General features: G+C 37.0%; 2 protein-coding genes and 1 pseudogene across 2 annotated transcripts; 1 reads left to right on the top strand and 2 right to left on the bottom strand.

The window, feature by feature from the left end:
* The first annotated feature begins 2286 nt into the window (after positions 1-2286).
* Positions 2287-4484, top strand: LOC143602501 (uncharacterized). The gene is made up of 6 exons (XM_077079585.1): positions 2287-2627; positions 3355-3558; positions 3636-3681; positions 3760-4057; positions 4156-4234; positions 4326-4484. The coding sequence occupies exons 1-6, from the start codon at positions 2304-2306 to the stop codon at positions 4482-4484; spliced, it is 1110 nt and encodes a 369-aa protein (XP_076935700.1). The 5' UTR covers positions 2287-2303.
* Positions 4485-5182: 698 nt separating this feature from the next.
* On the bottom strand, positions 5183-9988 carry LOC143601560 (protein ACTIVITY OF BC1 COMPLEX KINASE 7, chloroplastic-like). The gene is made up of 17 exons (XM_077078947.1): positions 9288-9988; positions 9064-9207; positions 8842-8967; positions 8678-8765; positions 8497-8590; positions 7723-7816; positions 7581-7635; positions 7405-7496; positions 7147-7317; positions 7023-7079; positions 6840-6923; positions 6253-6337; positions 6078-6139; positions 5858-5932; positions 5648-5752; positions 5418-5559; positions 5183-5344 (listed from the first exon to the last, which is right to left on the bottom strand). The coding sequence occupies exons 1-17, from the start codon at positions 9963-9965 to the stop codon at positions 5271-5273; spliced, it is 2226 nt and encodes a 741-aa protein (XP_076935062.1). The 5' UTR covers positions 9966-9988; the 3' UTR covers positions 5183-5270.
* A 7324-nt stretch (positions 9989-17312) lies between these two features.
* Positions 17313-19628, bottom strand: LOC143601118 (fasciclin-like arabinogalactan protein 2; annotated as a pseudogene).
* Positions 19629-27431: the final 7803 nt, after the last annotated feature.

The following is a 27431-nucleotide window of genomic DNA, read 5'->3' as shown; positions in this document are numbered from 1 at the left end:
GGATCCCCATTGTTGTTGCTGCTGCAAATTTGAAGCTGGATTGTGTCCCCGACCATACGAACCGCGACCTCTTCCCCGACCCGACCTGCCACGTCCCCTATAATACTGTTGCTGATTTTGAGAAGAGTTAGATCCCATGCGCATGTTTTGAGATGGGCCTTGAGCCTGAGCAGGTGGGCCCGGTTGGGCCTGATGGGCTGTGGGTTGTGCTGCCACCAAGGCTGTTTGAGATGAATTATACGCAGCTGTCTGAGCCTCTATACGTTGTCATTCAGAATCGAGTTGATTTCGTGCTTCATCCCATGTAATGGGTTTTTGGTTAATGAGACCACCTGCCACGGCATATTCAGGTGGTAAACCGTGAACAAGTTGTATGACCAGCCGCGACTCTTCAACCTTGTGATCAACATCTTCTAGTTGGTCGGCTAACTCTTTCAATTTCTGGCAATAATCTTCAAGTGATGCGCATTTAGCAAGCGTCATGTTGGTGAACTTGATCTCGAGATTGTTTATTGCTCAAAAAAATGTTCTTAACTCGATCCCACGCTTGTTGAGCAGTGGATTCATGTTCCAAAACTCGGACTAGAATTTTGTGTTCTAACGTACCATAGATCCATTGAAGGACTATGGCATCGATTTCGGACCATGACTCGTAAGTCAGATCCGTTTGAGCAGGTGGGGGTGTACTGTCGATGTGATGGGAAACTTTGTAGCCTTTAGCGTGGAGCTTGAATAGCTTCGTCCAAGACGAGTAGGTGATTGTTTCGCCATCAAGAGGGTGAATCTTGTTACAGTATAAACTGGATGTAGGGGTTTGATGTTGGCTGAAGTATTATTGGAGTCGGACATTGGAGAAGAAAGAACTGGTGGCTGTAAGGGGAAATAAAAACAAGAATTAGGGTTTATTAGTTTGTGGCTGTGATACCATAAAGGTGAATCTCTTTCCTCCGCATTCCATCGATCAATATTTACATTATATAACAAACCATCCCTAATATTATGGAAAGGAAATCACACTCAATCACTCTAAAATATACAAATATATAATAAATATAATACTCTAATATAGAGTTGCACAAAAAACCCGAACCCGGAGTTTTACTCGAAAAAAATACCCGGAACCGGTTTTCTTAATACCCGGGTTTTTAATACCCGAACCTGTACCCGACCCTACCTGTAAGGTATGGATAGGGTATGCATTTTAGTACCAAAACCTGTACCCGGAACCGGGCCCGATTTATACCCGGTAATACCCGAAACCCGGAACTGGTTACATACCCGGAACTGGGTTTTTCAAATACCCGATCTATACCTGAAATTAGTCGAAAAATACCTGACAAACCCAAAAATACCCCTAAAATTTGTAACCCCTTAAAAAAATCCAATCTATACCCGAAAAAAGCCCCCAAAAAATCCCAAAAATAGGGTTTTTTCAATACCCGGAAATAGGGTATTCAAATACCCGGTTTTAGAATACCCGGTTCTATACCCGACCCAAACCCGATGCATAGGGTATGGTTTTTAGAGATAATACCCGGACCCGAACCCGACCCGGGTATTACAAATACCCGATTTTCCAATGCCCGGTCATATCCGAACCCGGTTTCATACCCGAACCTGGGTTTTTCAAAAACCCGATTTCTACATCTCTACCCACCACTACTTTCCTTAGGTGCCGGTCCTCATGAGGCCCGACCCCACCTTTACTGCCCCTCCAATAACGCCCCTTGCGATGTTAATTCCCAAAACCACCCCATGAGTGCCCTCAAGCCGCCCATAACGAACCGTCTTAACGAGCATGACGCCAAAAAAAATTGGGGTCCACCAAGTTTTTACCAATCACATACATGCACCCACATTTCATTTTATTTTTTCTTTTATTTAATTTAATTTAACAGTTAAGCAAACCATTCCACACAAAAAGTGAGTGAAAACCTCACTACTCGGTTGTCACATCCAGTCGAGTTAACTCAGGGGGTGTTTGGTCTGGTTTTTATTTTTTGACTTATGTTTATATTTTAAAGTAGCTTATAGTTTATTTTTTAATATTTGATAAGCTCTTTTTAAGTGTTTGGATTAGCTTACATTCTATAAGTTAATAATAAATTGTTAAATCCACCATTCTTTAATTTGTTATAGTAATAAATTGCTTCGATAATTATTAATCCACCAGGGAAATAAGTTACACAAATAAGCTTCTTTCATATATAAACTTATATAAAAAAAAAAGAGCCAGGCCAAACCCCCCCTCAGTACCACTCTCAATACGACTGTGAAAACAACGCCACCTTGAAGCACCGACAATGGCGATTTCCGACGGCGTGGACTACAATCTGGACTTCCGGTGGAAGGCAGACGACGCCTGGTACACCTGCGCCGCCATTCTCGAACACGGAAGCCGCCTCCGTGTCAAGTTCAAGGACACCGTACAGAGTTACTTCGACGAGCTTTACTCCGTCACCGATTTCTCCACTCACCGTGAAATCGAACAGTTTCTCAGTAGGTTCCGTCCAGTCTCCGAGCCCGTGGAGGATAATGAGTGTTCCAGAGTGCTTGAAGGCATGAAAATATGTGCAATTTACAGAAGCAAGGATGAAGCCCTATATTATGATGCCACTGTTGATGCTGTATGTACCTTTTTCTCTAATTTTGGGCATCATTTTCGTCTGATTTTAGATTCTTAATAATAATAATAATAATAATAATAATAATGATAATATTATTATTGGTGTCAATAGCGTCAGGTTGACGGGCCGCAACCCGAACCCGACCCATATTATTATTTGTGTTAAAGATTTCAACCTTAACCCAAACATACATAAATTCGGGTCGATCCGAAAACTAACCGTTTGACCCCTTTACCAATAAAATTAAAAGATTTTTAAAATAAACTGGATATAGAGTTGGCTGAGAAAATGAGTAATATGAATTTTTTTTAATAATTAAAATCAGGAAAATTTGATTGGAAATTGCAACAGTATATTCGGAAAATGGAAAGTGGAAAAAACAAAAACAAAAAATGTAATTATCGAAGTTTAATTTTTATTACTCAAACAGGTTAAAGGGTCATCTCGTTTCTATACGGGCCAACCCAAACCTGACCCATTTTTAAACGGGTCATGCTAGTCAACCTGAACCCAACCCGTTATTTCGGGTTGTGTCAACAGTTGCCGCCCCTTCGTGCTGAAGCTGTTGGATTCACTTTGATCAATTGCTCATTTCTGTCCCTAATTTAGATCATGGGAACGCTATTTTAATCAATAATTATAGTATAATGTTTAACACTGGTTTATTTATTTAGAAAATATTGTAGGTAGTAACTAGTAACTAATTAGTATATGTTGTTAATTATAGGTGCAGTATGTAGAGCATACGCCTGACAAGTGTTTATGCTCTTATTTACTATGCTGGCAGCATGGTCCTGGTGAGGGGACTTTAACCGAAACAACCATTGAGGACATGTGTTTTATTGTCCATGGTGATATTCATCCCGACATTGCTGAATTTGCAAATCTTGTGAAGCAACAACTCAAAGGGGCGGACTCTGTTCAATCACAGGTAAGTTTTTCTGTTCATGTCATTTTGGTATAATTTAGTATTTAACTATTTGTTTATAATTTGTTGTGGATTTGTAGGTGTGTGGTAGTGTGGAACACAGTTCTCATGTCGGATCCTGTGCAGGTTTTGTAATTTGATTAAAGATTGTTTTATATGATAATGATTTCAGAACTTGTTTTTGATCTGTGTGTTTACCGATAGGGAGGGAAAGCATCTGTGCTGAAACAAGTGCTTATGACATGGATATTGGAGGTGTGAACAAGACTGACCCTCATCATTATATTGTGTTAACAAACTTGGATAAAGATTTATGCCCGTTGTTGATGATGCATTTCATACATGAGCATACATCAATCACCGCACAGACATGTGTTTGCCCAGGTTTGTTACAAGAAACATATGCACGAGGAGCAATCTTGGTGGATAGCAAGACAAAGCTGAAGAGGATTTATAATTTTATAAACAATCCGAATCACTTCATTACATCTTTCTCTGGAAGGTAATTGCTAAGAATTTTTGTATATTCTTTTTGGTGTTAAGATGATATTATTTTGGGGTTTTAGGTTTTGTTAATTAAATTTATTTTATTTGTTGTAGGCCATGGGTAATTGCTGAAGAGAATCTTAGAAGTGGAACGTTCACCACAAACCTGCGAAAATTGCAGCCTAAGTGTGAGGTAAGCGTGTTATTCTTTAGTTAGAGTTCAATCACAACGTTTCCAATATTATCTGTTAGTTATTTATTAATGTTTGCATCCCTAATCCCAGAGCTACAGTAGACAGAGCGAGTTGAAGATTGCTCGTTTAGGAACAGAAGAATACAAAAAGGCTAAAGAGTTGAAAGATTTATATATGGCGTTTCACAATCATCAAAAAGGGCTCTTGCAGAGGTTAGCTATGGAGGAGAACAAGAAACGGGACCCATAAACTATAATAGCGATTTTAGTTACAAGCCTTAAATGTCTTTTTTCCTTGTAAATACGAAAGGTGCAAGGGTGGTGCTGTATATTTGTGAAGTGGTTTAACTTATGAGAATTATGAATCTTGTAGTCAATGTACAACGTTTACGGTAGCCTTATCTGTCCAGATCAGAAAGGCTTATTGTTAAGTTGCTAAGTAACACAACCATGCATGCCATTTGTAGAAAGCTTAGTTGATATATTCTGTTACTCTTACCATCGGTGATTACAACCTTACTACATATTCAAATTGACATGCTTGTAACATGACATACTGTTTATTTCCAGCTAAGCTATGATGGCTTCAATCTTAGCCTGACCTTCGCCCTTTGTTACTCTCATTTCTGTGATAAGTTTTCAACCAAAATGCACAAAATATATTTAGAATAATATTCAACGTGTCAAAGAAAAGTCAATATCAATCAACTCTGATCTTTCATATTTCATCTAAAGCTTATTACCCTAATATTTTCGCAAGATGTTTGCCATCATCCGTAGTGGCTTTTGCTCCGGTTTAAATATCAAATCTCGTCTTTCAACTTTGTGGATGTAGTTACTTAATTCCTTGTGACATGTAACACATCATATCATTTGAACAGATGAGAGGTTTTAACTTCAATTTACTTATTATTTTTGCTATAATTATCAAATAAAACATTATATGTTTTTCTATCCCTATCAAAATATAATTTTCTATACAGTTTTCTGTATACAAAACAATACATGTTCGTTTTAATTTAAAAATGTTCTAAAATCATATCATCTTTTCAAATTTATCCAGCTTCTTCACCCTCTGCATGGACCTAATCAGCAGTGCAATGAATACACCTACATTCATTCAAAAACATTAATATTCATCACAACTAAAATAAAAACAAAATTCATCAAGATATGCACATACCTGCACCAACAAATGACCCAAATGCTACAAGTTGGCTGCCTTGTGAGCTAAGTGTAACACCAATATTTACAAGAGTGCCCCCTAAAACCGTGTACATGGTTGCCATTTGCAATATTGTTGCCTTACGAGCTGCTCTCTCAGACTTACCATATACATGAAAATATATAATCGTTACCAAATATATAAAAAGGTAAACAAATTTATGGGAAATGAATAACTAAATTAGCTACCTCGAGAACTCTAACACGAAGTTTAATGTCTCCTACTTCGAGTTGTTTAACAAACTCTTCAATCCTTTGAACTCTATAAGGCATTGACATGGTGTTTGATCTTGCCTAAAAGTAAGTTAATATGCACTTCTGTTAGTATATAATATCATAACTTTTATATACATAATTTTTTTTTTATAAATTTAAGGATATTGGATGAGGTCACGTTACATCATCGGCTTGCTTTCGTATTTCAGCAACAAGTTGTGTTCCACTGGGCCGTTGTTGTTTCAGATCTAACAACTCCTGTAAGTGATTTGAGAAGTTTAAGATTTTAACATTAAAGAGATTAAAGAGGCTTGGGTCCACGCGGTTTTGTTTTTTCTAAATTATTTTTACTTTTTTTTTTGTGGAAACTTGTATGATAGCAACATCAAATAAGATAATTAACCTGTGCATAAGGTGCAGCAATCTTGACAAATGAAAAATCTGGATCCAGTGAGTAGCCAATTCCTAGAAAGAAGCATAAATGAATACATAAAATACATGATACATACATACATACATACATGCATACACACATGATACATATACACATCCATATGTATACATAATTTCAAGCTCACCTTCAAGAGTGGAGAATGCCCTAATTACAAATGTGAAGGTGGACGGGAACCGAAAAGGCTGATCTATTGCTATAGAAAACAAATCCTGCATGCAGATCATAGTATCCTCAAAATTATGATTAAAAAAATCAAAATATTATCTGAGAAAAAGGAAAATACAAGGCCTCAAAAGTACTTTTTAGTGTGTGACTAGGCCTGTAAACGAACTGAGCGTTCGGTGAACCGTTCGTGAACTGTTTCAGCGGGAAGTTCGTTTATCTATGTTTGTTTATTGAAACTATTGGACACTTAATGTATTAGACTGGTTTGTTTGTGTTCATTTATGTTCGTTTGTGTAGTTTATGTTTGTTCATTTATGTTCGCTTGTGTTCGTTTACGTTTTTGAACTATTCGTTTAGAACTTAAGAAACTTACATGAACAAACACAAACATGTTAATTTTCTTAACGAACAAACATGAACAAAAAAAAATCTTTCGATCAATTGTTCATGTTCGGCTAAAGTTAAATGAACGAACATGAACATGCCCTCGTTCGTGTTCGCGTGGATCGTTACAAGCCTATGTATGACAAATACTCGGATGCATACCTCGCCTATTGCAGCCAAAGTTTGCTCCTGATCCGGTGACTGATTTAGCAAATTATCCAAAAAGAACTGAATAGATCTCCTTACCTGTTATTAAAACATATGCATGCAACCATGTATGAGAAATATATGTTCAAGATTAAATCAAGATACTAAAATAATATGGAAAAACAAAACTTTACATACTGGTGACAAGTCTCCAGTAGGTTGAAGTGCTTCAAGGCTTATCAAACTGTTCATAACCTGCATAATAATATAAATTTAGCTAATAATATCGATTAAGCTACATTTTTTTTACAAAATTTTATACCTTTTTTGCATCATTTTCATAAACTGCATAAAAAAGATCCATCAATCTTTCTCTTGTGAATGACTTAATCTCCCCCATCATACCAAAATCATAGTAGATCAGTGATTCATCCACATCAATAGCAAGGTTTCCAGGATGAGGATCAGCATGAAAGAAACCTGTTTTCAGTATCTGTATAATATACACAAATTAATAAAAATTCAATAAAAAGGAAATGATTAAAATGATGAATAAACTATAAAGATGTAGACGCTAAACCTGAATCAAGTATGATTCAATGGCACGTGAAGAGATTCGGGATCGACTGTAACCCCTTTCTTTTATTGCATCTACGTTATTTATCTTAATGCCTGTTTAACATAAATTTCCAACACAAGCATTTTTTAAGTATCAGATAACATAAACTAATTAAGTAATAGAGTTCAGATTAAAACCTGGAACATATTCCAATGTTAGCACCTTGGTTGCAGCATAATCCCAGAATACTTGCTGCATGGTATCAAATTGGATTAAAAATATACAGTATATATTAAGTTTTACTTTGATAATAAATGAAGAATCAAGAAAGAAACATACAGGCACTCGGACCCACTTTATATTACGAAAATCTCGGCGAAATCTATCTGCATTTTTCCCTTCGTTTATATAATCAATCTCCTGGTACAAGATCCTGCAAAAAAATTGGAAAAAGGGAATGAATTCACCAACTTAGGCATGTTCGTGTTTGTCCATTTAACTTTAACCAGACAAACGATCAAACACAAACAACTAAACGAACAAGGTTTTCTTGTTCGTGTTCGTTCATTAAGAAAATGAAGTTGTTTGTGTTCGTTTATGTTCATTCGTTAATAGTATAAACAAATGGTTCAAGAACATAAACGAACAAACATAGATGAACAACACTGTGTTGGGCCTAAAAAGTTGTTAAAACTAGACTAAATTGTAATGGGCCTAAAAAATTTTAATGAATATATTAACGAATGTAAACAAACGAACGTAAACTGACGAGCATAAATGAATGTAAACAAATGAACACAAGCATATTTAAATAAACAAACATTCACCAACATAAATGAACGAACGAGATAAGTTGTCATGTTCGTTCCTTTAAATATTTTGTTCATGTCTACTTGTTAATTAAATAAACGAACACAAAAGAACTTCACACTGCACGGTTCACTAAACATTTGGTTCGTTTACAAGCCTAAGCTTAGGTACCCCAAGACAAAAATACAAAAATAAACAGAAAATGCGCTCCCTTTTTCTTTCCTCATTTCACACTGTTTGCCAAAAATATGCTATATATATGATTGTGTTACTTGTGTATATTAATATATGATGGATACTTACTTTGCACATTCATCATAGATACCTATCCAGTCCCTTGTGGGGCCACCAAGACTTTCGCTTCTTTGAAAATACTCTGCAACTAGCTTTAAATTTCCTGAATGAAAAGAATGTATGATTGAGTCACTGTAATAACCACAAAAATAATTAAAAACTAATAATTATATGTAAGTGTTGAGCTCACGTAAATCGATATCAAAAAGTTTCTTCAACCCAGGCCTTTGAACTTTAACAACTACTTTCTCTCCATTATGTAGTATTGCACGATGAACCTATAGAAAAAGCATCATGATGATAAATACATGAAATTAACTGTATTAAAAATGTGGTTATAGATATAGGCTTCACCTGACCAAGACTAGCAGCTGCAATTGGTCGTTCTTCAAACTCCCTGAATAGTACATTAACCGGAGCTCCCAATTCCTTTTCAATGAAAGCTTTTGCTTTTTCTGGTGAAAATGCTGGTACTCTGTCCTGAATCACATGATTATCATAATAAACAAAAAAAAATATATCAGAAATTTATATACCACATTTAATCTTTTATCATGTAGTGGAAGTAATTTACACCTGTAATTTGGCAAGTTCATCAACAAATTCACGTGGGAATAAATCTGATCTTGTTGAAGATAACTGCCCAAGTTTAATAAAAGTTGGGCCAAGTTGAAGCACACATTCTCTTAACCATGAAGCGGTTTTTCTTCTTCTGTTTTTCTAAATATGCATACAAAGTTACTAAATCGATAGCAGAAACCAAACATTATTTAGATATATAAAAAAAGTAGAATTGAAACCTGTTTTTCTTCTGTAAAGCCACCAGGATATGCCCACTTTGCATTGTCAAAAAGAACACGAACACGCAAAGAAAGAACAAAAGACCAAACATCTATTGACCTTTGTACCGAATTGTAGTTATCGTTTGCCCAACTAAAACTTTCATCTGATGGCAAGACCCGTAATTCTTCAGAAGGTGGGAATCCCGAGAATTGTTTAGCTTTGACAGACTTAACTAATGGCGGTGTGATTTCTCTCTTAACAAGACCGGTTCCATTAACAGTCTGTGCTGATCCATTCACCATTCCAGCTCTTTGTTTAGATACAAGCTTATTATTATTCACCACCTCACTGGTGGGAACCATGGTGATTGGTTTACCTTTCATTCCCAACTTCACAGGTTGACCATTGGTACCCAAATTCACCGGTTTACCATTAGCACCTAACTTCATAGGTTGACCGTTAGTATCAGGCTTTGAAGGTCGACCGTTGGTACCATATTTCATTGGCGGCTCTGTTTGCTGCATCTCAGCATGTACCTTGTGAAACCTCTGAACTTTCGGCAAACTACATTCATGCCTATCTAGCTTCTGGATGGAAACCGATCTTGAGAAGCTGAGATTGTCTGATGTCCTCACTTGATTTACCAATTGTACGTCACGGCAATAGCAGCTGTTAGACGCCAGTATTGCCGCCATTTATGAAATAACACACCTGAAGTTTAACACAAAAGTTGAACAGATTCATAAGAAATGTTATGCACAAGTGAGCTTAGGCACATATTGAGCCGAAGAACTCGTACAGTTGACAGTATCTTAACTTTTACATAGCAGCAGCAGCAGCAGCAGAACCTAATTTAATTTGCATATATAACTCGAATTAAAGCCCTAATATTCAACATACAGCATACTGATAGCAACTTCATCACTAACCTTCACTTATTCGGACAACGAATCATATAAATTCAGATGTTCAATCAACAGCCGAAGATAATAAAAAGTTCACGTGACGGATGTAATCTAAACCTAGAGACTCTGAAACTGAAATTGAAATTGAAAATGAAAGGATGATGAAGCTTACAGGTCGGTCAGGGTCTGAACCAATTTCCGGAGTAGAAAGAAGAAGGTGATATAGAGGCTGAACAAGTGCAATAGCGTGCAGTAAGATGGTGATGGTGAAGGTGTTCGTTTATTATTAACAAATACAATGATATTTCAGGTGAGGTGAGCATTGGTTGGTGGAATTAATACGCTATTTTCCTCCATAATTGATTGGTTCACCATCGCATTACGTGTCTTGTCTTTCTCCATCCCCATATATTTGCTGTTTGTTTGATTGTCACCAAACTACAAATTACAAACGACCCGTGTACACTTGGTTTACCAGATTTTTTGGTCACGCCGAATCATATTCAATTTCGGTTTGGTTTTTGGTTTAAACCGAATAGTTTTATTTTTTTAGTTTTTAAAAAAAAGTTAGCATTATTTTTGGACAGGCAAAACAAGATTTGGCTAGATAAATGATTGAAATGGAGGGCTAAATGGCCATAGCAAGGGTTTTGAAACAAGAGGTTTAAATTTTCAAGTCGAACTGAGTCGACTCACATATTTTCATTGTTGAGTCTGAGTTGGCTCGGTTTGTAAACAACCGACGCTATATGTTTAAACCTAAAACCAATATGTTCATCGCATGTGTTACTGAAAGCTAATCTTGAAGTTCACCAGTTTAGTTCATTTGGTATAAAGTTGGTTCGGAGAAGAACACCGTGAAACACGATATGTTACACAAGTAGTCATAAACCAAATATTAAATTTCCATGACATGTTTCTAACTTCCAAGAATACTATTAACATGACACCACATGACTTCCACCTGCTTAAGCCCATCATCACCTAATTGTTGTTAGCATAATTTAATTGTTAAGACCACCAAGCAAAAATGTTTCAACCAAGACACAATTCAACTACCGGTTTCCTTAAGCTACCGTCCAATTGGATCTTTTGTGGATCACATTGACTTGCAGCTTTATTCCACCATGTCCAACAACTTGCTTTGCACATGTAACACCCATAGTCCTTTTTTTTACAAACACCAAGATTAACAAAAACACTTCATATTAAACTTTGAAACATTTACAAAACAACAATACTACCTTATAGGTAGAAAACAAGTATACAGTCTGGAAAAATATAGTAGCGACAGTGATGTATGCAGAATATTTTCCATAATTTTTGATGTTTAGAATTATTATCCAACGTAAAAAATTTTGGGTCGGGTCATCTTTCTAAAAGTTGAATTAATTAGTATTTACAAGGATTGGATAAATATAATTTTAAGTTAAAAGAATAATAACAAAAGGATATCTTCTTATTCAAAATAAAACCAACACGTCGACAACGAAAATTAAACGGTTATTTTGAAAACATTAACCATGAGACGGAAAGATTGGGAAAGCAAATGGGAAAAAGTGACCTTTTATGCCATAAAAATATGAGCAAGTTACAAAACGTGTACATAAAATGCATTAGATGGACATCAACAATAGTAGGGAGTTGTATCAAAAGGAACTCTAATGATACAATTGATGAATAGTAGAATTAGTAATGGAAGGAAATTTTGGTTTTTAAGATATATAAAATTTAATTAACAAAAACAAAATAAAAGGATAAACTACTAATTAAAAATAAAACTTGTTAGTGTTCCCTTTACATTAAGTAAAACAATATTACAATAACAAGATACAAAGGGTGAGTCAAGTATGTGACTTCCTATAATAAAATAATAAACAAATAAAGTGTTTAAAGAGAATTCCTACAATTATGTGACTCCCTATTTATTTCTTTATTTTTTTCTTTTAACGGGGCACTAGTGCGCTACACCTTAAAACTCTTCGTAACTTTTTATTGCTGTGGGCATTGGCCTAAACTATATAAATTATAAAAGAAGTCTCAATATAATAAGGTTATCTTTTTCACATTTAAACATAACCACTCCAAGGATATGAAGTGTGGCTATGTAGTAAAACTCAACTATCTTGTTAATTTTACTCTTCTTTTTTCATCTCAGATAGTTACGATCTCTACGAACGATTGTTTGGGATGGTCCAATTATTCCGCCAAGATTTTTTAAATGATAATGGGCTTGCTTACTAGAAAAGACCGGGTGCTTTCGTGAATACAATACTATAATTATATAAAACCGAAAAAAGCTGCTAAGCAGTGGAATGCTACTAATATTATGAATCAAATTATGAACCAAAAACATGTTAGGAGAGGTCAGGCATTAGAGTGGTGGGGGTGGTCCGTTATCGAACGGACCACCACGCGTGATGGCCTCACGAACACCGCCGTCGGTCCCCCCATCACGCGTGATGGGGGTCCGGCCGTGATGGCCATCACGTGGTGAATACCAAGAAATCCGACCGTTGGGTTGAGGAATTAAAAAAAAAAACAATATAAATTAACAACCATTTCAATCCAACTCAGAACACTTTCAATCTTCTACTACAAAAACCTATTTCTTCACCACTTCAATTCAAAACAAAAAAATATGGATTTTCCGAGCAACTCGTTTCCGCTAGACACCGATAGCTCTTCGTCTTCGGACGATGACATTGTTGAATGGTTCCCGTTGTTATATAACGAACTTGAAGGCCCGAGCCGTCCAAAGAAAAAAATGGTGGATCGTGATCGTATACATGCCCACAAAGTGCTAATGAACAACTATTTTGTGGAGGAGTCGAAATACAATGACGAGACGTTCAGGGATCGGTTTCGTTTGCCGAAATCTTTATTTTTAAAGATTGTAGCGGAAGTCGAAGCAAACGAAGAATGGTTTCAAGAATATTACGACGCGAGGGGCAAACGAAGTTTTACAGCGCTTCAAAAATGTACATCCGCTATTCGTCAATTAGCGACAGGTAACCCACCCGATCAATTCGATGAATACCTACAAATGTCTCAGAGAACTTCACGTGAATGTCTGCAATTATTTTGTAACGCGATTATTAAATTGTATGGCAAAGAGTTTCTACGAAAACCAACAAGACACGACATTACACGTCTTTACGCCGCGCATGAGGCTAGATGTCATTTTCCAGGGATGCTCGGTAGCATCGACTGTACACATATCGAATGGAGGAATTGTCCACGGGAGTTTCGATGGGCGTATGTTAGGGGTGATATCAAACGACCGACTATCGTACTTGAAGCGGTTGCGTCAAATGATTTATGGATTTGGCATTCTTATTTTGGTGTTCCTGGCTCAAACAACGACATCAGTGTTCTATACACATCACCGTTGTTTCAAAGCGTGACAGATGGTACCGCACCCTTCTGTCTGTATTTTGTCAACGGGAGATATTACAGACGTGGCTACTTTCTTGTCGATGGTATCTACCCGGCATGGTATGTTTTTGTGAAAGCCTTTTCGTTTCCTGTCGAGGTTGTGACATTTGTCAATTTCGGGTTATTTTATACTTGTATTCTTAATGTAAACCGGAGCCGTTTTGTATCCCGAACCTTTCGATATTATCAAAATGATGAATTGTATGTTAAATATTTGTTTTATAGTTGTTGGATAAAAAAAACACCCTTTTCGGCTCTTAAAATTCCCCGAAAACGCTCAAAACGAACTCCATGGACTAAAACTACCAAAATGGAGACTTGAATGACCCATTTGTAGTTTGTGCTTTCTTGGGTCTATAACCAACCCATTTTTATGAAACACCCTTTATGAAAGACCCATTCAACTTACCATATATATACACACCCATCTTTTTCATTTGTGCTTTCTCATTTCTTCATTTCTCTCTCAAATTCTTAAATTCTAAGGTTGTTCTTCATAAGCTAATCTTTCATTTTAACTAACTTCTCAATACTTAAAGCTTGATGTTACAACATATATATAATATACACTCCTTGTTTACCTTCGGTCTTTCATTTCTCCGGTCTCGGCCGGTTGAAATGTCGGGCTAGTAAGGCAAGGTTACATGGAGGACTTTGTAGTCCTTGTTTATATATTTAACAAATCTAACCATATAACTTGTTATACTTGCTTAACTTCTACATATTTTAGTTTATTGTTCATATTTGTCAAGTTCCATGGTATTGGGTATGTGGTGACTAGCCTCGGTTTCATCCCGAGTTGAGGACCGAACCAAAAACCAAACTTTTGTTTAAAAGCATTATTGTTAACTTTTTGAATGTAAAACTTGAGTATTATTATTTATAAGTTATTTTACAAGTTCCATGGTAACTGGGTATGTGGTAACCATCCTCGGTCTTATTCCGAGTCAAGGACCGAACCAAAAACCGAACTTTTGTTTAAAAGCTTTATTGTTAACTTTTTGAATGTAAAACTTGAGTATTATTATTTATAAGTTATTTTACAAGTTCCATGGTAATTGGGTATGTGGTAATCATCCTCGGTCTTATTCCGAGTCAAGGACCGAACTAAACCGAGTTCACTCGCTTAAGACACACAAGTGTGTTTTTAGCCACCAAAACTCATATTTTTCTTCAAGATTATATTTTAAATCAATTTTAGTTAATTTCTAAACATACTTGGCATGTCGGTAACCAACTTGATCTTATAACAAGTTCGAACCGATAAGGTCGTATACTCGCTTAACGAACGTTAAGGTTCTTCACAATAGAACTACATACTTTGTTAAGTCTATTTTGATTTTATTGAGTTATCTCATAACATTTATTATTTTGGGAAGTTAACTGTGAGCTTGGTCAATTATCAAGTCTCGAACCGACAAACCCGAACACTCGTTTAAACCTTGTTTTGGTATTCTTATAACCAAGGGTTTTGCAATATCGCATTTTAACCCACATTATTACTTAACATAGGTTGAGTAAAAAAAGAAAAAAATCTAATGAATAGAATACCGAGACCCGGTTTCGAGTAAACTCATTTTACAAAACTCGTTTCTTTAATTTCTCAAATATTTACATTTTAAATCCTAAACTTTATTTATTTACTTTATTTGTCATGTATTTTATTTTAAACCCTTCCAAGACTACCTACTAACACAAGACCCGTTTAATATAGGTCTTGCTCGTTAAACCGATCTCTCTGATTGTTCACGACACTATCTTTCAAGTTACTTGTTAATGTGAGTACTTTTTCATCCCCCGTGTTTTCATCTTTCGTTTTGGGGGTGACATTGCATACTTATTCAAATTCAACTGATTTATACTTGAGTCTTAAACCACAACACGTATTGTATATGTTTACTTAAATAAATGCTCGATTTTGTGTTATATGCTTTACATGATTATGTGCAAATTCTTGAATGCTAAGGTGGGTAGCCTCTTGAATGCTAAGACGGGTAGCCTCATCAAAGTATGATCATACGTTAATTCCGAGTATATATATGGTATCCCCATATAGAAAGGTGTCGTCACCTTATTGACGATTTCATTATTGTCGTCAATGTATTCTTATTGACGGTTCGTCAATGTATTCTTATTGACGGTTTTATTATCTAAATTGTTGCTATTATTTATTGTTTTCATATACTAGTTGTGGATTTCATACTATATACTTATTGTCCAAAACTATGAAAATTGCTCACCAACCTTCGTGTTGACAAACTCTATTTTATGCAATGTTACAGGTTTGATGTTAGCTTGATTGGATTACTTGAAGAAACTTATTATCTTGGCTTTAGGATATTAGAAAATAAAAGAACAAATTATTTGTTTATCTATCTATTTGGCATTTTGTATGAACAATTGTTGTGTTATTTATGATGATATGGATTTAAATGAGTTGTTTAAATATTGTAACTTTATAGTGTCATTGTGCAATGAGCAATCATATCGTGCCTCGACGTTTCCGCCTTCATTGGTCGGGGTGTGACAGAGGTCAAGGAAAAGGCGTTCAAGAAGTTGCAAGAATCGGCAAGAAAAGATGTCGAGAGAGCTTTCGGTGTCTTAAAAGGTAGATGGTGCATACTTAGTCAACCGGTTCGTGCAATGAAAAAACCCATGATCTCTAGCATATTATATGCATGCATCATATTGCACAATATGCTAATAAAAGAAGACGGACGTGCAATTTCTTCAGATTGAGTGCCGGATCCTCTTACTCGAGTTCCCGTTCCTGAGAACGTGCAATTAGACTTGCGAAACGAAGATATTCACCATCGGTTGAGATATGATCTAGTTGAACTTGTAGGTTCTTTAGGTTTGGAATTTCCGAATTCGGACGAGGAGTAGATTGTTTAATGTAACTTTTATTTTTTTTAATTTACGATTGTTTTTAATTTTTAAGTTGTATATCAAAAAAAAAATCCATCACACCACACCACCACCCTCACCAAAATTTCATCACTAGTGATGAGGTGATGTGACACACTTGTATTGGTAGGAGCAAGTGATGGTTTTTAAACCACCCCACCCCCTTATATTGATACATTTTGTTAAGTTTTAAAATTGCATTTAAATCTTAACTATTTTAGAACTTTTGGTATTTATAAGACGATGATAAATGTTATATAATAGTTTTTATTTATTTTATTTGAAGAATAGTATTACTTTTTTCATATACATATTATGTTTTTAAAATATTTTATCTACGTGTTTTTTTTTCTTTTAAGTCTTACACCTAGACCCCAGACAAAGCCTATACGCCTTAAGTTCATCTAGTACATTTGATAGGTATGATATGAATAGAAGATCATCACTCTATTATGCTACTTAACCATTGATTATGAATCTTAAGGGATTTGTAACTTATACCAAAGATACAACTATGCAACAGTTCTCCTTCACGTCTTCATGTTTTATTTATGAAAAAATAAAGTTGCGTTTATTAATTGATTAAAATATAAAATTCGAATATCTTTACAAAAAGTAAGAAACAATCGCATCATCTAATTTTCCAACAAATCCTCTATACACTAAAAAAAACAATTACAGACCAAAAAGAAATTATTATACTACACAACAAAAAAAGAAAGCCAAAGAAAAAGATATATATTCAAAACAATTTTTTAAAATAAAAAAACAAAAAGTAGATGATGTATACCCTCACAATACCGCAACGACCAGCAACACCACCGTAACCGCCGACGACACCAGCTTTCCACCGGAATTCGCCGTCTGGTCCGCCGCATCACCATCATCATCCGAAGAATCCGGCTCCGGAGCTTCCGCATCATCACCGTTCTTCCCGGACTTCTTTTTCTTCGGCGCCGGTGACGGCTCATCCGCCTCCACGGCCCACTTAAACAACTCACGAGGCATCAAAACCTTATCAATTCTATATATAGCCACCGGCTCATCATCAATAACGGTTCCTGTGATCGCCGCCGTCACCACTTTTGTCTTCAGCTTCACATCCTCACCGTCGTTTTGAACCGTGAAGTCGTACTTGTTCGCCCCTTCCGTCGCTAACGTGTTCGTTAATCCGTTGCTAGATCTCAGCATTCCCATTGAGTTATACGTTGGCACGCCGTGGTAAAGCAGCAAGGACGTCTTACCTGTCAAATTATCAACAACGGTTAAATATCAGTGAAATAACTGACAATATGAAATTAACTGAAAATCGGTTATCGTTTTCTTTTTACCGTTAACTAAACCAATCCATTCATATTTTAATGTAATTTTAACCAAAAATTTAAGCCTCATTTTGATTTTGGTTAATCAAAATTAACCGTAGCGAGCGGAAAACCGATAAACTAATCGAATAAACTGAACCGATTAACCCAAAACCGGTATTGTTTTTTATAGTCCATTAATCAAACCTAAACCATTCATCTTTTCATATATTTCTATCTTTTATACAACCATTTCATGTATGCAAAAATTAAGGCCTCATTTTGATTTTGGTTAATCGAAACTAATCGAAGCAAACTGAACATCGACAAACTAACCGAATAAACCGAGCCAATTAACCCAAAATTGATTTGCTGATAAAATAGATTAACTGATGACTTTGGATTTAATTTAGGCTAAAAACATAACCGAATAGAATCTAACCGAGTAGAGGTGCACAAAACGGTTTAAAAACTTAAAACCAGTTTGGGTTGAAACCTGTTCGGTTTGGTCAATAAAAGTCAAAACCGGTTTATGATCGGTTTCAGATCGGGTTAAAACTGGTTTCTTGACCTGGTTACGATCAGTCTCGGTTCGGGTTTCTCCCGGTTTTGGCCGGGTTCGGTTCGGTTAACCGGTTTGAAGCCAATTTTGGTGGAGCAAATTACAAACCGGTTCCAAACCAGTTCAGTTTCGGATTTATTTTCGGGTCGGTTCGGTTATCAGTTTAATTGCCCACCTCAATAACCGAGCACACTCTTATTTTTATTATTTTTGGTATTTTGTATTTGGTTCTATTTAATCCTAATTCAATTTCTCTTTAAACCCTTTTAATCTCCTATTTGTAATCCAATAAACAATCATATATTATATTAGAGATTAAAAGTTCAAAAAAATAAAATAAAATTTGTAAGTTAAAAATCATTTACCTTCCGCCGTTAAGTTTTTATATTTTGGCGCGAAAGCAGTAACGGCGTCATCGCTAGGGCAAAAACACCGTAACTCCGCCATCAACGGCGCTTAAAAACGTTCCGATAGCTCCAGAAGTCGATAACAGATTGTAAAACGCCTTACACCCGTCGCGTTGCAGCAACGACGTCAAGTTCAAATCAGGCGCCCACGTCAGCGCCTCCGCCTCCGGCGAGTTCAAAATCTGACTGATTTGAATAACAGAGATGTTATACGGCAATTCAAATACCGATTTGACGAACACGACGTCGGTTTGTGAAGGATTGTCTTCAGGCGTGAATTGGACTTTACCGCCTTTAACGTCGGTGATGTGGACGTAGCCGGTGGTGCCAGGTGCTTCACCGGTAGCTTGGTACATGGTGGCGGTGGAGGTGGAGCCTTTGGTGATCTGGTGGAGCTTTTTGGTGCCAAAATAATCAGCAAAGACGTGGAGTGAGAGAACGTTTTTTATTGTCTCGAGAGGCCTTTGGCGATTAAGGTGGACATGGCGGCATTGTCGACGGCGCAGACGGTGATGGTCTGACGGCGGTTGATTTCTCCGGCGAGGTGAGTTAACGTGAGGTAGTGGTTGAAGGTTGAGAGATTGGGGTCTTTTTGGAGGATATGGGTGATGTTGTGAGCATTGGTGGTGGATAGGGTGATTGTTATGAGGAAAAGGAGAGAGAATGCCGCCGACGGCTGCATTGCGACGGAGATGCGGCGGTCGGTGGGTGGTGGGAAGAGCTGTGAGTTGCTTGTTGAAGGTGTATGTATATATAGGTATATAAATATTAATATATTTTTTTATCCTGTTGGTTAATCATTTTCATTTTTGTTTTTAAGTGTTAAAATTATTTGCATGATGATTGATGATGATACTATGATAGGGTGGGTGTTTTAGACTACCACTAAATCTTTATTATTACTTTTTTTTTTCACTTTAAGTTAAAAAAATACATGTTACTTTTAGACTTTAGTATCATAAACCATCTTCATAGGCTTAATTAATTTAGCGACTCATAAATTATAAAACAAATTATTTGGATTTGTTTTTGTTTTCGTTAGTGTTATCAGCTTTTGTTATGATCAATATTGATAATTCTCCAATTTGTTTAGGTTAAGTTTATTTAGATAGGGCAGTGGTAAGTGGTAACGTACTAGTAAGTATCAGAAGCCTTTGGTTTAAATTTACATTGCACTGAAATTTATCTAAGCTCTTAAATGCACTAGTATAAAGAATGTTCTTTCAAGAAGTATTTCAATGGTATAAAGAATGTTCTCATAGTTATAAGATAAAATTAAAAAATTAATGAATGCCCATGTATTCTTTGGTATTTTATGGTGGTGTAGTAAATCCCTAGCTAACCCGAGTGAATATTCAAACATTTGTCCTACTTTCATTCGCGGACTTCCTCCTTTCTTTAATATCCAAGAAATCAATTTAAGATTGATGTTCTAGTTAGTGTTTCAATCGAAATCGATCTTATGTTTTCACTCCTATAAACATATGTGAGTGATAGATGGGAGAAACATACGAGTCTCAATAATTGCAAACATAGTTAAGTTTATCATTTATGAATCATCATCGGTATTTGGCATATGTAATCATTAAAGTATATGTGACTCAATAATTGCACTTAATGAAACATTCGATCACTGTTGCATTATTGTCGATATCAACCACCTGCATTTGTTCTTTTTATCAAACACATCCTCTTCCAATCTTCAATTACGTTTTTTGCCTCTAGACGATTGGTTTACAAGTATACAATAAGCTTGCTTGAACCGTGATTACTCGTTACCAATTTATTTATATAAGCCTTAACCACACAATGATGCAATAAGCCATTACTATGCCTACATGAAAATCTACGATAAAAAGAGGAGAACCTGTTAGAATCTATAGCGATAGCGTACTTTAGTGTAAAAGGGTAATTTTATAACTCGTGAAAGGTAGCTCTTGAATGAGACATACGGTTAAATACTTAAATGTAAATCAAGATCATCAAGTCATAAGAAAATAATAAATTTAAGTATTTAACTATTTTGTGTTTGATATTTTAATTTTGTCATCATATCTTTGGTTAAAATGTTATTTTTTTTAAATATACATTAGTCGAGGGGCAATTTTGAAAAAGACATGGGGTGTTGGACTGTCGTTGGGCTTATGCCATCGTGGTCCGCCGTATAAAGATGCCAATTACAACTGTGATCCATAACATTATACGCATAAATGGTCAACTAAGAGACAAGTTTTCCAACTAAAACAATTATATGTGCTTTGGATTTGGATCTTAGCAATCAAATTGTGCTTTTATTTATTTGAATTTGTTGGAGCGTCCTACATCCAACAAAATATTGGTATTTTTTGTTAAAATATAAAAATTTTATTGCCTTGTATCATATAAACGTAGTAACATAATCACCATGTCATCTTTGTCACGCATGCATTGTCATTACATTGATAAAACTTAAAAACAATATTTGTTATGGATTGAAAAAATAAAAACTGATTTATGATTATTAATCATTTCTGTCGGGGTATGGTACTAAGAACCCTAATTTATTGTGTTTTGGGCTTATTTTATTATATCGACTAATACAATGTTATTGGGCCGAGGGGGTTTTGTGGAGGTAACCCTAACTGGGCTAGGCCCATTAGGGTACCATGATGGTGGCCATGAGACTCTATATAAGGAGGTCTCCACCTCCTTATCATGGGTCATGCTCAATAAGAGTCACCACCACTTTTTGTGTCTGTGAACAAGAAATCCTCAGGATATCTTAGCAGTCGCCTCCACACCCCCGAAACCATTGCAGGTCACGACATTGCAGGTCGCAGGCGCAGCCGAAGAAGAAGAAGATCAAGAGGTGGTTCGTTCATCTCGAAAATCCGTGGAAACATCGTCATGGATCAGGTAAGATTCATTTCGTGCTTCGACATTGGCGCCATCCGTGGGACGGCAACGAACTGCCCTTCGATCTTCATCTTGGCTGTCAGATCTCTCCCAAGAAAAACACAGATCTGGAAGTTTACAGAAAAAGGCTTCAAAGATCTAAAAAGAGGCTTATATTAAAGCTCAAAAAGATCCATAGATCTAAAAAGAGATTTCCAGATCTGGGCAAGAAGGAAAATCCGTGATTCGAATGATCAGATCTCCGAATCTGTGATGGTTTTAAATCTGCTCCGGGCTTCAGATCTGTCCAAATCTGATTTACAGATCTAGGTCTAGATTACAGACCTGGATTTTAGGTCTAAAGTTGCAGATCTTACTCTTAAATTGCAGATCCAGAAATTACCAGACTTCCGCCGCCATGTACGCACGCCCGTGGGTTCTCACTCCGCAGCCGTGCATGTGCCGCCGCGGAAACCACCATCTGGGTTTTGCGCAAGAGACCTCCGCCATGCACGCGCACTCGCGAGTCACCACTCTATCGCCGTGCATGCGCGCATCAGGCTACGCGCCAAGGTTGGGAATCCTCCTAATATCCCATATGGCTACACGCCAAGGATGGGAATCCTCATAATATTCCATATGGCTACGCGCAAAACTTCAAGGTTGGGAATCCTCATAATATCCCATATGGCTACGCGCCAAGGATGGGAATCCTCATAATATCCCATATGGCTACGCGCCAAACTTCAAGGTTGGGAATCCTCCTAATATCCCATATGGCAACGCGCCAAACTTCAAGGTTGGGAATCCTCATAATATCCCATATGGCTACGCGCCAAGGATGGGAATCCTCATAATATCCCATATGGCTACGCGCCAAACTTAAGGGTTGGGAATCCTCATACCATATGCTCACGCATCACATATGCTCATGCATATTACACATGCTTACACATCACATGCTCACACATGTCACAGTCTACACGCACGCGCACGCAACATCTGCGCGTGGTGCATAACACAGAACCAAAGTCTACGCGCACGCGCATGCAACATCTGCACGTGGCGCGGGACATAAAGTAGCTCGTAAGCCGCCTCACGCGCAAGCTCCACTATTATTACAGCTCATAAGACGCCTCGCGCGCAAGCTGTTATTATTCTTACAGCCCGTAAGTCGCCTCACGCGCAGGCTTTTATTATTCACACAGCTCATAAGACGCCTCGCGCGCAAGCTGTTATTATTCTTACAGCCCGTAAGTCGCCTCTCGCGCAGGCTTTTATTATTCACACAGCTCATAAGACGCCTCGCGCGCAAGCTGTTATTATTCTTACAGCCCGTAAGTCGCCTCACGCGCAGGCTTTTATTATTCACACCGCTCATAAGACGCCTCGCGCGCAAGCTGTTATTATTCTTACAGCCCGTAAGTCGCCTCTCGCGCAGGCTTTTATTATTCACACAGCTCGTAAGCTGCCTCACGCGCCAGCTCAATTATTATTCTTATAGCTCATAAGACGCCTCTCGCGCGCAAGCTTTATTACTTTCACAGCTCGTAAGTCGCCTCACGCGCCAGCTCAATTATTATTCTTATAGCTCATAAGACGCCCCTCGCGCGCAAGCTTTATTACTTTCACAGCTCGTAAGTCGCCTCACGCGCCAGCTCAATTATTATTCTTATAGCTCATAAGACGCCTCTCGCGCAAGCTTTATTACTTTCACAGCTCGTAAGTCGCCTCACGCGCCAGCTCAATTATTATTCTTAGCTCGTAAGTCGCCTCACGCGCTAGCGTTATTATTTTACAGCTCGTAAGTCACCTCACGCGCCAGCTTTATTATTTTACAGCTCGTAAGCCGCCTTGCGCGCCAGCTTCATTATTCTACAAGCTCGTAAGTCGCCTTGCGCGCCAGCTTCATTATTCTACAAGCTCGTAAGTCGCCTCGCGCGCCAGCTTCTTTATTATTACAGCTCGTAAGTCGCCATACGCGCAGGCTCTCATTATTCTACAAGCTCGTAAGTCGCCTCACGCGCCAGCTTTATTATTCTACAGCTCGTAGGTCGCCGCAAGCGCCAAGCTTTATTATTCTTAGCTCGTAAATCGCCGCACGCGCCAGCTTTATTATTCTCAGCTCGTAAGTCGCTTCGCGCGCAGGCTTTTGTTATTATTATAGCTCATAAGTCGCCTCGCGCGCAAGCTTTATTATCAGGCCCCGCGCCACTATTATTATGATGCGTGCTATATCTTATTCATACTAGTGCACCATCATCATCATAAGGATCACAACATGTCACCATCATGGAGAAAACCTCCCAAAACTCAAAGACAAGGCCGAAGAAAAGGGAAGAAACCGCCTCACGATCTAGCACACCTTATAAAGTCCAGTGCTCCACCTAAACGCTTGCACGCCTAGGAGCAACACTGGACTTGGGGGGCTTGTCGGGGTATGGTACTAAGAACCCTAATTTATTGTGTTTTGGGCTTATTTTATTATATCGACTAATACAATGTTATTGGGCCGAGGGGGTTTTGTGGAGGTAACCCTAACTGGGCTAGGCCCATTAGGGTACCATGATGGTGGCCATGAGACTCTATATAAGGAGGTCTCCACCTCCTTATCATGGGTCATGCTCAATAAGAGCCACCACCACTTTTTGTGTCTGTGAACAAGAAATCCTCAGGATATCTTAGCAGTCGCCTCCACACCCCCGAAACCATTGCAGGTCACGGCATTGCAGGTCGCAGGCGCAGCCGAAGAAGAAGAAGATCAAGAGGTGGTTCGTTCATCTCGAAAATCCGTGGAAACATCGTCATGGATCAGGTAAGATTCATTTCGTGCTTCGACAATTTCCTTGACGAATTCAAATCATATAGTTGCGAGTGTATACTTATATATAGAGTGAAAACGATCACCATCTTAAAATTGGTGCAAAGAAGTGTCAACTATATATAAAACGAGTATTTTGAACCCAAGCCCTACCAACATCTAAAAGACAAAATACTATGTAAGAACTTAAAATCAATATCTGTAGTAATTAAAAGTTTTTCAAAACGGTAAAATAATTTAACCCAATAAGCGCCACAAATATGCCCAAACCGACTTGGCTAGCAACTCCCTTTGTCGGATTCGGAATGCATATATGATTGACCATCAAAAGAAGACTGCGACTTTGACTCTCACACAAAATGCACGTATCATCTTGAGAATATATATTCTTAACTAAAGTTGGTGGTTCCAAGACTCGTTTAGTTATTTTACTATTGCCAAGTTTTCAGCCGGTTTAACGGATTGTGCATAGTAAGTTTTTTACTCCTAAGAATTAAAACTTTGTTTTTAGTAGGATTAGTTTCGCTATTCAAAATAGTGATGAGGCGCAACTTGTTGCTCGTTTACCTGCCATTTTATTGTACTCAAGTTAGAGAGTCCAGAGGAAGTTATTTATGCGGAAGTATTAAGTTATCGCAATCTAAATTTAAGTTTCAAGATCAAATACAAATCATTCTTAACATGAAAACAATGAGAACCAATTTGCTGTTATTATTAGGTTTGTATTTGATGTTATTTTTTGTCCGTATTTGCTGATTTTCGATTATGAGTTGTTATAAGTATTTGTTGATTTACATTTTGTTGTTATTATTAGGTTTTTTTCTTATGCTGTTATAAGCATTTGTTTTTATTATTTTGTTGCTAATTTTGATTCTTTTGTGGTTATTATTAGGGTTTTCCTTTGTTATTATAAAACATTATTTATGTAGGTTGGTGTTGTTTCCTACGTTCTCATTTTTTGATAGATTGATATTGTTTTCTACGCTCTCATGTTAGGATCATTTTGTGCATGAAGTTAGAGGTGCATACTCCGGTTAACCGAAAGCCGGTTTTTTTCCTAACCGGTTTTTTTTTGCGGGAAATAACCGGTTAGACCGGTTAATCGGGTCGGGTACTAACCGGTTTTGAAAAATTAATGAAAAAAGAAAATCGGTTAACCAGTCGGTTATTAACCGGTTAAAAACCGGTTTTTAATAAAATAATTAAAAAAAGTCGGTTAACTAGTTCGGTTAACCGGTTATTAACCGATTTTGAAATCAAGAATATAAACCGGTTACAAACCGACGGTTAGGATCAGTTAGTAACCGGTTAGGATCCGACCGGTTAGTAACCGGTTAGCTTTTTGGTTAAGAACCGGTTAGAAACCGGTTAACCGGTTTCTGTGTGCACCTCTCCATGAAGTCATGAACCTTCCCCTAAATATAAACAACATGATTTGAAAATGTTAAGGATATATTTATGCGGCCCAACTTAAAGAATGGCCCAAACTGATCCATACGCAGAGTCATAGCAACAGCAGCCTCGGGTTAAATACTAAAGTTTGAAAACTTTTAGAAGATAAATATTCAGCCAAACTTTAAGAAGGGCCCAAATTGATCCATATACTACAAGTTTAACAACTATATTTCTTTAGGCTAAAATATGGATCATTAACTAAAGTGCTTAGAAAGCTCAAGGCTCCGATTGAGAAAATAAACCTCATGATTTGATTAAAAATCAAATTCTACCCTCATCAAGAAGTGAAAATGGTTAAAAAGTTATATCCCGGGTTATAGTTTAGATATTAAAACCTATGTATTTGACTTATTGTATAAAATGTAGTTTCTAGATCGATAACTAAGAAAAAGGAAGAGATCATAACTTAAATGAAATTTAAGTGGTAGAAGAGACTTATTATGTTTATATTGGTTTAACAGTTACTTCTAATTGATATGTTATTGGGACAATTAGTACACCTCTCCACAAAAGCTTGGTTTGAGATTTTATATTTTGCCAACAATGACTTAAACTTGATCTCTAGAGGGTATTGATGATTCCATACTTTTTATTTTTTATAACATAATTCACTTATGAAAGAAAGTGATGCAGTTTCGGAAGTGATGAATGGCTCGAAAGACTCGTGATTAATAAAGACGATAAAATCGAACCAACAGTTCAAGAACAAAGTTCTTATAATTAAAATTCAATCAAAAACTCCATAACTAAACAACCATAACCCTATTTATACTAAACAAAGAAAAGAGATAAACATGGAAACAAGATAAACACAAAATAATAAAAGATAATAAAATCATAATTTAAATTAGGAGATGCTCCTGCATCATACTCCCAATCTTCGAAAAACTCGTACTCGAGTTTTGCCTTCGGAATCAACGCCACATGGATCGAAAGGAACATCAATGCGCTCGGTATTTATTAACTTCATGACATGCCCAAACAATTCAACAGTGCAAAGTGCCTCGCGCAACTCTGAACGTATATCACCGAGGTCGAATGTAGCACTGGAATGGTTCCTGTTTTCTCTCGATTTTACCCGCTTAACTAATTGAATCTCATGAGCCGCCTCACCCGACTCTAAACTCGCACCACCTGGGTCTATTGGGGTGTCGGGTCTCTTCATCTCATTCTCCCCGTCTTCAAAAAAGACTCGTCCTCGAGTCTTGAGAACTTCGAAAAGATCGGCTTCATTTTTTCCATTTGTAAGTTCTTCTGCATGTTTATTGGGCTTCATTAGAACTTCCACATCTGTATTAATCTTTAGCTCCCCACTAACTGAATTATCCTTATCTTCTCTCGTAATATTGTTTTGATCCGGCTTGTTAAACATCCCATGAATATTGCTTATTAAATCATGTGGACCAAAACTGTTAAATGCTTTATTAATACAAGCCATCTTGTCCTCATGTGCATGATGATGATGATGAAATCGGTAATGCATGGAAGCTA

Source organism: Bidens hawaiensis, unplaced genomic scaffold, assembly GCF_021521415.1.
Source record: "Bidens hawaiensis isolate Kalapana, Puna unplaced genomic scaffold, B.hawaiensis_p1.1 tig00001960_1, whole genome shotgun sequence".
In the NCBI taxonomy this organism is placed as follows: domain Eukaryota; kingdom Viridiplantae; phylum Streptophyta; class Magnoliopsida; order Asterales; family Asteraceae; genus Bidens; species Bidens hawaiensis.
Note: the sequence above shows the minus strand (reverse complement) of the source record. Positions and strands in the feature narration are given on the sequence as shown.